A 12,749-nucleotide genomic window follows, 5' to 3' on the forward strand; every position below is an offset into this window, starting at 1 on the left:
GAGTCCATTAGATTCTGGAATATGCCTGGTGCCACGCTAACGCCAAATTGCAGCCGCTTTACTCTGAATGCCCCTCTGTGCGTCACAATCGTCTGAGCCTCTGCTGTGGCTTCGTCCACAGGCAACTGTTGATACGCTTGGGCCAAGTCCAGTTTGCCAAAGATTTTTGACCCAGCCAGGGTGGCGAGGACATGGCTGACCACTGGCACTGGGTATGCATGGGCCGTGAGAGCCTTGTTTATGGTGCATTTGTAGTCTGCACAGATGCGGACCGAACCGTTAGGCTTGACGGGTGTGACAATTGGAGTTTCCCAGGGGGCGTTGGGCACCGGCTCCAGCACTCCTTGCTCCACGAGCCGGTCCAATTCCTCGTCTATGCGGGGTTTCAGGGCGAACGGGACCCGGCGGGCCTTGTGCCTGATGGGTCGTACAGCGGGGTCTAGCTGTAGGGCAATGGGGGGTCCTGTATATCGTCCCAATGCCCCATCGAAAACCCCTGGAAACTCTTTGCATATGGCGTCCACGTCCACTTGTAAGCTAGTGCGGTTCACCCCGGTAACGGCTAGCCCCAGAGGTCCAAACCATGCCAGTCCCAGTAAGCTAACGTAGGGGCCCTTAACTACCAGCAAGTCCAATTGTTGCTTTCGCCCTCGATATTGCACCCTGAAGGTCCCCACCCCCATTGTAGGGACCTTACGTTTCTGGAAGTCCCGGAGGGTGAATGGGGCCGGCCTTAGTTTGGGACCCCCATTAGGGCACAGTTCCCTTAATGTTCGGGCCGAGATTATGGATAGAGTTGAACCCGTGTCCAGCTCCATGCGGCATGGGGCTCCCTCTATCTGTACCTCTATATAAATTTTCTCTGTGCTGGGATGGGGTAACTGGAATACCTGGTAGTCCGTGATCTCCGTCGAGTTGCCTTGGTGCATGGTGCCGTGTGACCTGGGGCTCCTGGGTCGGTCATCTGATGCTTGTCGACGGGTGAGTCGAGCCCGACACACCCGGGCGATGTGTCCCAATTTTCGGCACTGCCTGCACTCTGCGTTGCGGAATCGACAGGTCCTCCTCTCGTGGTTCTCCCCGCAGCTTGCACAGTTCCCTCCTTCTCGTCGAGGCTGCTGTGGTGTGTGTGCTGCTTGAGTGCGCCGCTGTACTCGGTGTACTTCCTCCCTGTCAGATTCGGATTCGTCGGTGAGGTCTTCGTGGTAGACCCTCGGTTGGGATGGCGGGGCCGGTCGTGCCTCTTGCGTTGACCTCTCGGCGGCTTCGGTTGCCAGGGCTTCCTCCAGAGCAATCTGGAACGTGAGGTCTTTTTTTGCGTAGAGGCGTCGTTGCAACATCTCGTCCCTCAGGCCACCGACGAGGCGGTCACGAAGCATGTTCTCCAACTCTGAGAAGTTGCATAGCCGGGCGGCTTGGCGGAGGGAGGTCACAAACCCAGTTTGTTCTGCATTCAACCAATCTGCATTTAATCACTTCATGCAATGAGCTGCTTTGCTTTTTTGTTTTGTTTTCAATCAGCTGTCATTTCTGTTGGAGTGCTGAGAGCTACCCTGATGGCTCTAGTAGTAGCATCACGTGGCAATATACAAGTTTTAGAACAATGCACTCCAAAGAAAACTTTAGACTTTCATTGCCTTTCTTCTGGTGTCAGAAATACTGTGAATATTGAGACGCCCTCTGCTGTTGGAAGTCTCCTGCATGTTAAGCACCACTAAGCATTTCTTTTGGTCTCTAGAAACAAGACTTGGCATTCAAAAGTTTGTGACTAACTTTAATCGAGCAGAAAAGTAAAATCCCAATTAATCTTGCTTAAAATGTAAACATTTTCAGTTAACCAAGCCTCTAGTAATGCATAAATTTGTAAAGGCCAAGCATCAGTAGTTACCTTGATAGGCTTGATAACTAGCCGATTACAAGTTTTACACACCAAATTAACGTTTCAATTGACCTTAAAAATATAGTTTTACAAAAAGTTAAGGGACATTCATTGCCATATTGTAGATTTACAATTTTATGAGTCTTCCAGGGAAGAAAAAAAAACAAGACCAGCTAAAGGAGCATTAGAATAAAACATTATTCATTCTCCCACCAGCCACTCTTAAGGGAATAAATGTGGGGGCGAAGGAGAGAATGCCAAGCCAAAGATTGCACAGGCACACCTTCTTCACATGTACTCTATGACCCAGAATGAGTTTGTGCTCCTTGCAGCAGCAATAGATTTATTGCTAATTTTACACTAGAGATCAGTTCCAGTTGATTTATACAAACTCTCCTTCCCTCATAGACCTCAACATGCCATGCAAGATGTACTGTTTAACATTGATGTAATTTGATATTGATATTGATGTAATTTGTTTTCTGACCCAAATCATGGTCATTTCCAGAGCATGAGATTAAAGAAACTGAACAATTCTGCTGGTGTTTTTCAAATGAAGGGAAAGTATCCCTTTTATAAAGCACCATTGCCTCCCATAAGTTGCTCATGTTTTTTTTAATATTCTGGGAATGCTTCATAGTTGCTCATCAATGCCTACTGTACAAGGAAGCCAAATAGCATTAAATGCATTGATGGTCAAAGCTCAAATGGAGAGCACATGTCTTGCACACAGTAGAGCCAAGTTCAATTAATGTAACTGAAGGAGGAAGGGATGAGGTAGCAGGTGATAGGCAAGACGTCTGCTCGACACCCTGGAAAGCTGCTGAAAGTACGACTAGACAGTACTGTATTAGGCTAGATGGTTCAACAGTCAAACTCAATAAAATGCAGCTTTTTACATTCATTTAACTGACCAGTACTTTGGCAATCTAAACACCTTTGTAGGCCATCAATTTCACTACAAGAAATAAACTGACATTTATTGGTTTGGTTTTTATTATGTACTTTGTGTTTTTATCTTGTCTTTTTATGCTGTGAACTGCCCGGAGATCTACAGATGAAGGGGGGGTATACAAATTTAAATAATAGTATTTTTTTGGTAGAAGAGGCACGAGTCACATTTTCAGTAGAGTTTGCAGTAGTCCTTGTACTCTATGCACATGTTCAAATACCAATGTTTATTAAAGATAAAAAGCAGAAAGAAGCACAAGTGATCACAATGTTGAATATGCATGCATAAATATTACAGTTTATTGCTGCTATGACTTTAAACTCAAGGGCACATGTTCAACAGAACATACTTTAATGGTATGAAACAGCAAGATGCAGCGCCATTGGGAAATAGTTACCAGGAGTTTTTAAATGTTGTATGTAGGTTTATCAGAAAAATAATTAATAATGCACTTTCTGCACCACTTAATTCCTAGGCAAAAACACTAAACTTGTAAACTTTGATTGACAAGCTTTTAAAGTGCTGTTAGTTGAGACAGTCATCTCATATAAGAGTGTGCGAAAGGCCACATGCTTAAGAGTAAGTGAAGTTCCTTCATCCTTATAGAAGTTAGTGCTGGTGATAGCTGCCAGATCTGCAAGTCTCAGAACAGAGCTTCAACATATAATCCAGTCAAGTAACATTACAGGTTTGTGTTTCATTAACATTTAGACATTCAATATTTATACCACACCCAGTTTTCAACATTTACTGAAGTGTTCAAGGTTAATGATAGCACTCAGAACATTAATATGGCAGTTGTATGTTGCAGTACATAGAAGCTGGCACTGAACAGAGACTAGGAGTAGATGCATCTGTTCATCATTCCAGACTGAAGACGACAGTAGGAAAAACAATTTTCCCTATTATAAAAGGATATATTATATCGTAACACTAAATAAGAAAGCTACTGGAAGAGACTTGTCTTTCTATTGTCCAAGTGTATGAATCAAAATAGTCATTTTTAGACATTCCAATCATGTATTCTTTTCCACCAAAGATTGAATGTGTTCAGTAATGATGCTTTCAACCAATAATTTTTAGAAAAACATTTCATATTGACTTCTTTCAGAGGACATGGAAGTCCTATGCATTAATTGATATTTCTGTATCTATAAGAGGCATGCAGACACTAGCTTCTAAAAACAATGGTGTAATAAAAAAATATCAAAGAACATCACAAAGGAACAGGGAACACTGACTATTTGATACAGTTTTTATTTTTTTAAATGTGTTCTAGGCTGTGACCTAGGCCCTGGATTTACCAGCATACTTGAGTTTTCTGTGCAAAGTAGTTCTGAAGGCAATGGGACATCCTGACAGAAGAACATGTGCCAGTATTTCCTGCAGGAAGGTTTATGTCCTATTTGATTGGCGCTTGGAGGAATGGGAGTATCATCCCTACTAGGAAAATCTTAAGTGTTTAAGACTAGTCTAGAAGAGGCAAAGGGAAACATGAGCGATTTATGAGATTACAAAGCATGGGGGAAGCTGGGAGGGTATTTCCCCCCACTCATTTCATAATAATAGCACTCAGTGTCATCCATTGCTGATTTGTGATTGATTCAGCACAAAAAACCTTAACAGACAACCACTGGAATTTACCACTAAAGCATATGGTAAGGGCTGCTAGCTTAAATGGCTTGGTTTATCAATGGCTATTTGGTCAAAGTCAAATGGCACCTGCATGTTCAGAGGCAGCATGATTCTGATAACCAGATGTTAAAGAGAAACAGGAGATAACCATCAACTTTGTGCTGAACTTGAGAGCTTTCAGATTAAAACAGCCAGCTAGATTTAACAGGCTTTCAGTTTAAAAGGTCTGTTTCAAGGCAGTTTGTATAATTTCAAACATTTTGCTCTTCGTATGCATCAAACTTTTATGGTCCTTTGAAGGTACACTGCTCCTAGTTTCAGCAAAATCCACCTGATCTATATTCGAAAACATTTTATCAAAAAGAATTAAAACATAATGTGCATACATAATACTGATGGTAAAATTCAGGGAGACAAAAGAACACTTTTGCACTTGTTTTCACTTTTTTAAAGGCTGTAGGAGGGTTAAAGTCTACTAGTTCAATATAACCCTTTATCAAGTGTTGCCTCCTGAAAAACCACAGCAAAAACATAAAACTGTAGCTTGAGATAGACTTCCAAAATTAACATTTACTAGGAAAAGATATACAAAACAGATGACCTAGGGAATCTTTGTCCATGCAAATAGGCCAGCTTCACACCACTGTTGTGAACATTGCTCATTTCTCAACCAGGCAAACTGAGGACAAAGTAATAGTCTGCCAACAATCTGAGACAGTCAGGGCTCACTTCAAGAGGTTCTGCCTTTGTCCCACCCCACTTCCCCCCCCCCAAACCCGCTCTTTAGTGCTAAGTTGGAGCAAACCTTAATCCACAGAAAACCTGACTGATGTTTGCTTCAATTCAGCAGTAAACAGCAGGTTTTCCTTGGGTAAAACAGTGGGGCAATCAGAAGTGTGGATGAGCCTTTAAGTGAACAAATACGGGTATATAAATTTACTCTGAGCTAAAGGACCACAGGGATTCAAGTGTATTTCACTCAAATCAATACTGTCAGATCACAGCTTTTGTATCTTATTTCAAATACAGTCAATTGGAGGTCCTACTGATTTTAATGCAAACTTCTTCCAAGTACATGGCTTTAGGCCTGGTGTTAGGCCGGCACAAGTATTTTGTGTAAAATGTGTCACATATTTATTTCCTCTATTCTTCCACACATTTTAGACCAGGCATCCCCAAACTTCGGCTCTCCAGATGTTTTGGACTACAATTCCCATCTTCCCTGACCACTGGTCCTGTTAGCTAGGGATCATGGGAGTTGTAGGCCAAAACATCTGGAGGGCCGCAGTTTGGGGATGCCTGTTTTAGACCTTGTAAAAAGTTACTGGAAGAGACTTAAAACAGAAGTATTTTAAAAAATTAAATCAGTTTCACAGTGCAATGCTAGGCATATCTACTCAGAAGTAAAACCCATGAGTTCAATTGGACTCACTCCTAGGTATGTGTGTGCTGCACTCTTAGTCAGTGTGACTTGAAAGTTAACATCAGTACCAATATTACTTATTCAAAATCCATCTGTTTCATTGGCTTCACTCTTCATATGCACTACTTAAGACACAATCAAGCAAAGCCTAAAACACATTAATTGGAATTACAGTTGTACCTCGGCTCCCGAACACCTTGGAGTCGAATGTTCTGGCTCCTGAACAATCGAAAACCAGAAGTGAGTGTTCCGGTTTTTGAACGTTCTTTTGGAAGCCAAATGTCCAACAGGGCTTCCACGGCTTCCGATTGGCTGCAGGAGCTTCCTGCAGCCAATCAGAAGCCGTGCTTTGGAAGTCAAATGTTTTGGAAGTCGAACAGACTTCCAGAATGGATTCTGTTCAACTTCCGAGGTATGACTGTATTTACACCTTTGCCTCCTTCAGCCAAGGAGAAATTGGAAGTGTCTTCCTGAAACATAGCCCTACTTGGTTTGTCCAATTAAGGCTTCTGTCAAAATATTACAGGACAATTCTACGTAGTATCTCCACTAGCCTGACCCAGCTAGTTAGTTATGAGCAATCCTATGCATTTTTCTGTGAGTAAAGCCCCACTAGACACTGTCAGACTTCGTTCTGAGTAGCCATGCACAGGACTGTAGTGCAAGCTTCATTGAAAATAATGGAATTATTTCATTCTAACTTTTTCCATTGCTATAAATGGAACTTCCAACTAACTTCACCTGGCCAGAACAAATCTGTTTTCATCAACCATTCTGAGCACCTATAACTGGATGAGCAAAAAAACTTCAATGCTTCCAAGCGGAAATAATGTAGAAGTATTGCAAAATGGCTAAAAAACATATGTAGTGAATGTAAAGAACCATTCAAAAGGTAAAAGCATAATGTTAAGGTCTAGCACCCCAAACCAACAGCACAGACAGCATCCTAAGTGCAACACGTCAGTGGTGCATGTCAGCTGCAATCTCACTCCAATACCAATCAAATAGACTCTGAACAGGATTGATGCCACTGACTCTGTCATGCAATAAGCCTCAACCGGTTTACCTCAGACAACTTTATGCTGTGCTGGAACTGGCATTTATGGCTGATCCCAGCATAATGTAAGCCGATAGTAGGCTACTAGCACTGGCTCCTTGCAACTCCAAGGCTCATGCTACACTCTGTCTACTAATTTTATCCACATTCCAACCATTTATTTTCCCACTTAACTATGGATGAGTTGGGGGACTTTTATCAATATGCAGTCCTTTAGTTACAGGAAAATAAGATTCTTACCGGTAGTTCTAAGTAGTGTACCTACTGGATCTAAAAAAATGTCTTTAAAAAGACCCTTGCCTTAAAAAAAAAAAGTTCTAACTTAATTGAAATTCAATTAGCCCAGGTGTAAATGTGGGTGTTCCACAATCTACAAAGGACCTTGTTTCTACGAAAAATTTAAAAAATATACATGTAAACCAAACTATTAATTATTCATAATTAAAGAAGACAGAAGCAAAATTATTTAGATATCAGCTACAACCCAAGTACTGAAGCAGTTTGAAGACGCAATGCCAAGAGCCCATGTACAAAATAGCTTATACTAACCAGTGATACGTCACCCACTTAAAGGCCTCAGCAGCAAGAAGGCTGTGGAATTTAATCATGTGATAAAATAAGAGTTGGATCACAGTATAGGAGTACTTGCTGTCATATTAATAATGGCAACCATAAATGTATAACTAGCAAGTCACGAAATTGTGGTACTGGATATAGATCAAGAACTGCCATTCCTGGTGAGAAGCACCATTCCCAATTGACAGAGGATTATATAGACATGCTAACCCCTCAGTTAACATCATAAAGCAGGTACATGGTTGAGGTTCATCTTTCTTGGACATGTTTCAAGAGGAGACAATCAGCAGTTAGTGAAATCCAGCACTGCCATATTCAGAAACCAGAGAAGAGGCAGACTTGCTTGGAATTTGGCCCAAAAGGTTCCACATTAACCAAATAAACATGTGGCAATTTGGGAGGGGGGCATGAAATATGCCCCCCCAAAAAATGCACCTTGAGTATATGGTTTATCTGTTGTTTTAAAAAAGCATTCATTTGTATTGCTTGGAATGTTGGAATTTCAGTAATTTTGAAGAACATGGCATCAATGCACGTAAGCCTCCAAGCAGCCAACAACAGTTTAAAATGTACTGGTAATTAATGGGCACCAATATATTAAGTACTAAGGAAATGTGGTCTTATTGGTAGCTTTTCACTATCTAAGACAGCTGAAGACTAAACCTCCAAGCTGAAGCCCTTTATCATGACAGCTTCACTTACGCAAACATGGTATGCTTGTTCAGTGATTTGAAATAAACAAACTTTGGGATTACTATATTGAAGAGGCAACTGTGTAGCTGATCTGCCTTTAGTTAAACAAAAACACACATTTTGCATGAACAAAGCTGAGAGACACAAGTAATCTTACCAAATTTGAATGGAAACCAACTTAAACTCTTCAGTAGATTGTATAATCAAAAACTCTGTAACCAAGCTGACATTTTTATTCCATCAGTGATTCTAAAATCTTATATGCAAGCCTAGCTGGCTACAGTAGTGAGTGCATAACTAGTTGTGTCACAGAGGAATTCCTGCATCAGCTGTTCAGATTCTTTCAAGAGCAGTTGGTATCAATAGTTGTCTCTAGTTCTCTTAGACATGCAAAAGAACACTCCAAGCCAGTTGGAAAAATGACACACATATACGCTTGTAAACTTCTCAAACTAACCACAGCAAACCTGTGCGCATCAGCCATAATTAAATTTAGGTCTTTCAAGCTTATAATAGATTCATTTGATTACATACAGCTTATTTAAAAACCTGGAGGCTTGTTCTTGTTTAGTGAGGTAGTAGATATAACCAACCCCACAGAAAATTCACACTTCTCCAAAGTTGGTGTGCCCAGTCTCCTTGGCATGTTCTCTGGCTTCCACTTGCCCTGTTAATCCTTTCTGACACACCATACATCTCAATGTAAATCGGTTTACGTCAGTAAACTGTCTTTTTCTTCTGGCTTCATCTGCTAACTCCAAAGCCTGTGCAAGGACAATGTCATCAGATGCTGAAAAAATTGTCTGGGGTGGAATATCCGAGTTGGGAACTTTACGCTCAAGTGGATCATAGTGAATACCATCATAAATTAAAAGAACCCGTTTGGCATAGCCAGCATCTTCCCCAAAACGGTCAATCCTAACTGTCTGAGTGTCCACTACACAAATTTCACATTGATAGAATTTAGACAAAATGGAAACCTCAATTGCACCTCCCCATGTATCTTCTCTTCTGATCCATTCACAGTATTCCTGGTTAGTTTTCCCTAATACTGCCTCACTATAAGATTCTGGATCACTTCCTACTATCTGAGCTATAAGATTTCTCATCTCTGGGGCACATCCTGGGTCATAAACCCCACCTTCTACCACATAGTATATACTGGTAAAGAGACATGAGTTATCTGCTGGAACAACCTTCCGAGCAAGCACAGGGAGTGCTTCCCTGACTGAATTAGGAACAGTCCGTTTTGTAACTATGGGTGACTCAGTCTTGGGCTTGGCTGCATCTTCTTCAACTATTAGAGTATCACCTGTCAAGAAAAACAGAACAAAGAAATAAAGGTATAGTTTACTGCAGCAATTAAGAGCATGAACTACAAGTTCCTCCCTACTGAGTCTCAGTCGGCCATGAATTAATCTTTCAGATACCCCCTCCCCGACATTTTCTAATAGGATAATAATATACTGTAGGCTGAAAGGGTTATTGAGGAAATATATTAAGTATTCTGACACTCAGGTAAAGCATTATAAAAACTGGTCATGAATATGTAGATAAGATTCAGATTTTACTGCCAGCATGATTTCCTTGTGGCTAAATACAGAAATCAGAAAACTCAAGATTTCATTGTAGGACTTCTAGAAATACCAGTAGTTTAAAAATCTAACTGTCAAAAATTTCTGAATGTTTTATTCATATGTCAACAGGATTATTGTACATACAGAACTTCAGCTCACTGAGTTTTATGACACATCAAGTGTGTTTTTGGAATTAAAACCTATTACTGAACAAGATTTATACACACACACAAAAGAGAGTGTGTGTATTCCCAATTTTAAATACTGTAGATGACAAGCTACACTAATCCTCTTGTGGATCAGGGTAGGCCGAGAATATTCAATACTAATACTAATAGCAAAAATCTGAAATTTAATTATTGGGTAGTAACAACCAACACCCAGCCAATTTTAGACAATTATAGGATGTCAAAACATCTGTGTTTCAATATTTCCTGTTATGTGACTGAATACATGCTGTGCTTCAGAAATATTTTGCAATGTGTAGTTTCCTTCCACAGAAATGTTGCACCACTCATCTTTTGACAACTAGTTTTTTAAGAAGACAGCCTAATATTATTGCTGGACAGAACTATTCCTCTTAGGCTGCCAATACTAAAGGAGGAGGGGTGTAAGAGGAGAACGTGGAAGACAATTGAACTGCTTTATTCTAAGCTATATAGGACATAAACCCAGCAGAGTGGAAGCAAGGGCACTCCTGCATTCCTATCTGTTTCCTGTTTTAATAATCGGAAGCAACAGTAAAGAAAAGGAAGCAACATATTTTGGCAATTTTTGGAGTGTGTCTAAACTTCCTCCTCCCTGTATGTGGACTTGTGGGGGGCAAAATAGCTTTGGATCCTTGCAGCTTCCTAGAACACCTCATTTTTGCCCCACCATGTTGGAGCTCCAACACTGTTTGGGCCAAGACACCTGAGGAGGAGGAAACAGAAAAGGAGACTGACATCAGGTCTCCTTTCCCAACACTAAAGGGGTAGATCCAATCTATCCTTTAGCCTCTGGGTCACACTTCCAAGGAACACAGGATTACATTCTAAAACCATTTGTGAAAACACTCATTCAGCTGCACCAACTGAAATCAGGCTTGTCCCTTCCTTACCAGCTGGCAGAAAAGGAAATGAGTGGTGCCCTCCAGATGTTACTGGACCGTGTCTCCATCATCTCTTACCATTGGTCATGTGCCTGGGGCTGGAGGGAACTGCTTGAAACACCCAAGAGGGCGCCAGGTTGGGGAGGAAATGATAGATACATCCATTTTAACTGGCCAAAAAACTGGACGAAAATCCCAACCTATGTTAATATTACAGGCTGCTTTTAATCAGTGTTGGACATAATTGGAGATGCTCACCACCTTGGATCTTACCTTTGAAAAGTGTGGTGATGGGAACCAGCTTGGAAGCCTTTAAAAAGGGGAACTAACAAATTCGCGGAGCAGAATAATACCAGTAACTGTTGGTTACGATGCCTACCTACCCTGTGGTTCCAGTTCCGGAGTGGTATGCCTCTGAATACCACTTTGCAAGGACGCATATCCCAATGCTTCTCGTGAACTGACCCTTCGTCCAGCTACACAACACCACGCTACACTACCGCACATTGTACAGGGCCAGGAGGAGTTTCTAGAGACCCCCCCGGCTTCTCAGGAGGAAGCTAAGACACCCCTCTCCCCCCCCCCGCAAAAAACCCTCATCTGAAGAGGCCTACCAGAGTGGATGCCGAGCTCTCCGAGGCGCCGCTCCTCGTCGCTGAGGTCGAGGCCTAGCGGGGGGAAACCGAGCAGCAGGCGCTGGGCCTGGATGGGGACCCCGGTGAGGGTAGCGATCGCGGCCTGGAGCTCGCGTAGGCGGGAGTGCGCCGTGAGTCCGGGCAGCGGATGGGAGCCGCTCCGGGCTTTACAGCGCAGCCGCAACATCTCCCCGCCTGATGTTCCAGAGTTGTCCCGGCGGCGGCTGCCGGGTTTCATTGCCCCCCAACAGCAAAATGGTGGCGGCTACCGGCAGCCCTCGCGGCTCCTTCCTCTGACTTCCTATTGGTCCCTTTCTCCCATCGAACCAACGTGCACTTCACCCGGGCAACCAATCAGATTCGAGGGCGAGCTCCCAGCGAAAGATCGCTTGAAAACATCCGGCTTAGGCTACTCCCACGCCATTCCTTCCACGCGCATGCGCGGTAGAGATGGCTCTGAGCTCGCAGGCCTAGGATGCTTCGCCTGGGATGCCCTTTCCCCCACATTGTTTTGTAACTGGAGCCGCTGCTACCGTACGCGGAGCCTCTTCGCACATGCGTTTGCGGCGTGGGTCCCGAACCGTTTGCTGCATTACATTTGGCCCATTATAAGTGCCACGACTACCAGCCCTCGGGATAAGTTTCCTGCCCGCGGTTACGTGTAGCCCCTCTGTGGACGGGTTGCTTTTCATACTCAGTCCGCGAACGTGTGCACGCATTGAGTGTGATGGTAGCACTGCAACACCCAAGAAATAAGATGGATGTACAGGGCTTATGTAACTTCATGCACATCGTTAAATACACCACCACCCTTGAGAAACACCCTTGTGATCATACGCCAGTGTACGATAATCCTCCTTTTGCCACTGTTTTTTTCCCGTTTCCCTCTTTCTGCGTTTCTTTGCGTCACTTACTGAATTCGCACCTCGTAGCCGGTGCTGCCGGTTGGCCGTTTTCATTTGCGCATCTTCGCAGAGCCGGCCTCTTTTTCCCTCTCGGCGTCTGAAGGTAAAATAGGATGCACCTGGATACCTGCTGCTGAGGTTTCGGATGCACTCCAGTCCCCTGGCTTCACCGGCCTTGTTGGGGGGCGGGCAGGAGGTGGGGCGGGCTCTTTCTCAATCTGCACTTCTGCTTTGGAGCTGCCGGACCGGTTCCCGTTCTGTGCTCTCAGGACGCTGGACTTGCTGTCCCCAGCGACGGCGTGCTAAATTCTGCAGGTGTGTTGGGCC

The 12,749-nt window shown here is 43.1% G+C and overlaps 2 protein-coding genes across 5 annotated transcripts in view; one reads left to right on the plus strand and one right to left on the minus strand.

The window, feature by feature from the left end:
- Positions 1 to 2,861: 2,861 nt before the first annotated feature.
- On the minus strand, positions 2,862 to 12,372 carry YOD1 (YOD1 deubiquitinase). Its single transcript, XM_035122390.2, has 2 exons — positions 11,497 to 12,372; positions 2,862 to 9,527 (listed from the first exon to the last, which is right to left on the minus strand). The coding sequence occupies exons 1-2, from the start codon at positions 11,753 to 11,755 to the stop codon at positions 8,821 to 8,823; spliced, it is 966 nt and encodes a 321-aa protein (XP_034978281.1). The 5' UTR covers positions 11,756 to 12,372; the 3' UTR covers positions 2,862 to 8,820.
- Positions 12,373 to 12,389: 17 nt separating this feature from the next.
- Positions 12,390 to 12,749, plus strand: part of PFKFB2 (6-phosphofructo-2-kinase/fructose-2,6-biphosphatase 2) — a 37,860-nt gene continuing 37,500 nt past the window's right edge. For 3 of the 4 annotated variants that reach the window (XM_060277137.1, XM_035122392.2, XM_060277136.1), the window contains exon 1: positions 12,641 to 12,737. The gene's annotated coding sequence lies outside the window, so the exon portion shown is untranslated. Of the gene's footprint in view, positions 12,526 to 12,640; positions 12,738 to 12,749 lie in introns of those variants that run through there. The other variant, XM_035122391.2, reaches the window with a different exon arrangement.

Source organism: Zootoca vivipara, chromosome 7 (genome assembly GCF_963506605.1).
Source record: "Zootoca vivipara chromosome 7, rZooViv1.1, whole genome shotgun sequence".
NCBI classification, from domain to species: domain Eukaryota; kingdom Metazoa; phylum Chordata; class Lepidosauria; order Squamata; family Lacertidae; genus Zootoca; species Zootoca vivipara.

Excerpts from the sequence above, each read along its gene's own strand:
- YOD1 (XM_035122390.2), bottom strand. The coding sequence starts at position 11,755 with ATGAAACCCGGCAGCCGCCGCCGGGACAACTCTGGAACATCAGGCGGG. Across the intron at positions 9,528-11,496 it reads AGAGCTCGGCATCCACTCTG|GTGATACTCTAATAGTTGAA; the intron begins GTAGGCCTCTTC and ends TTTTCTTGACAG.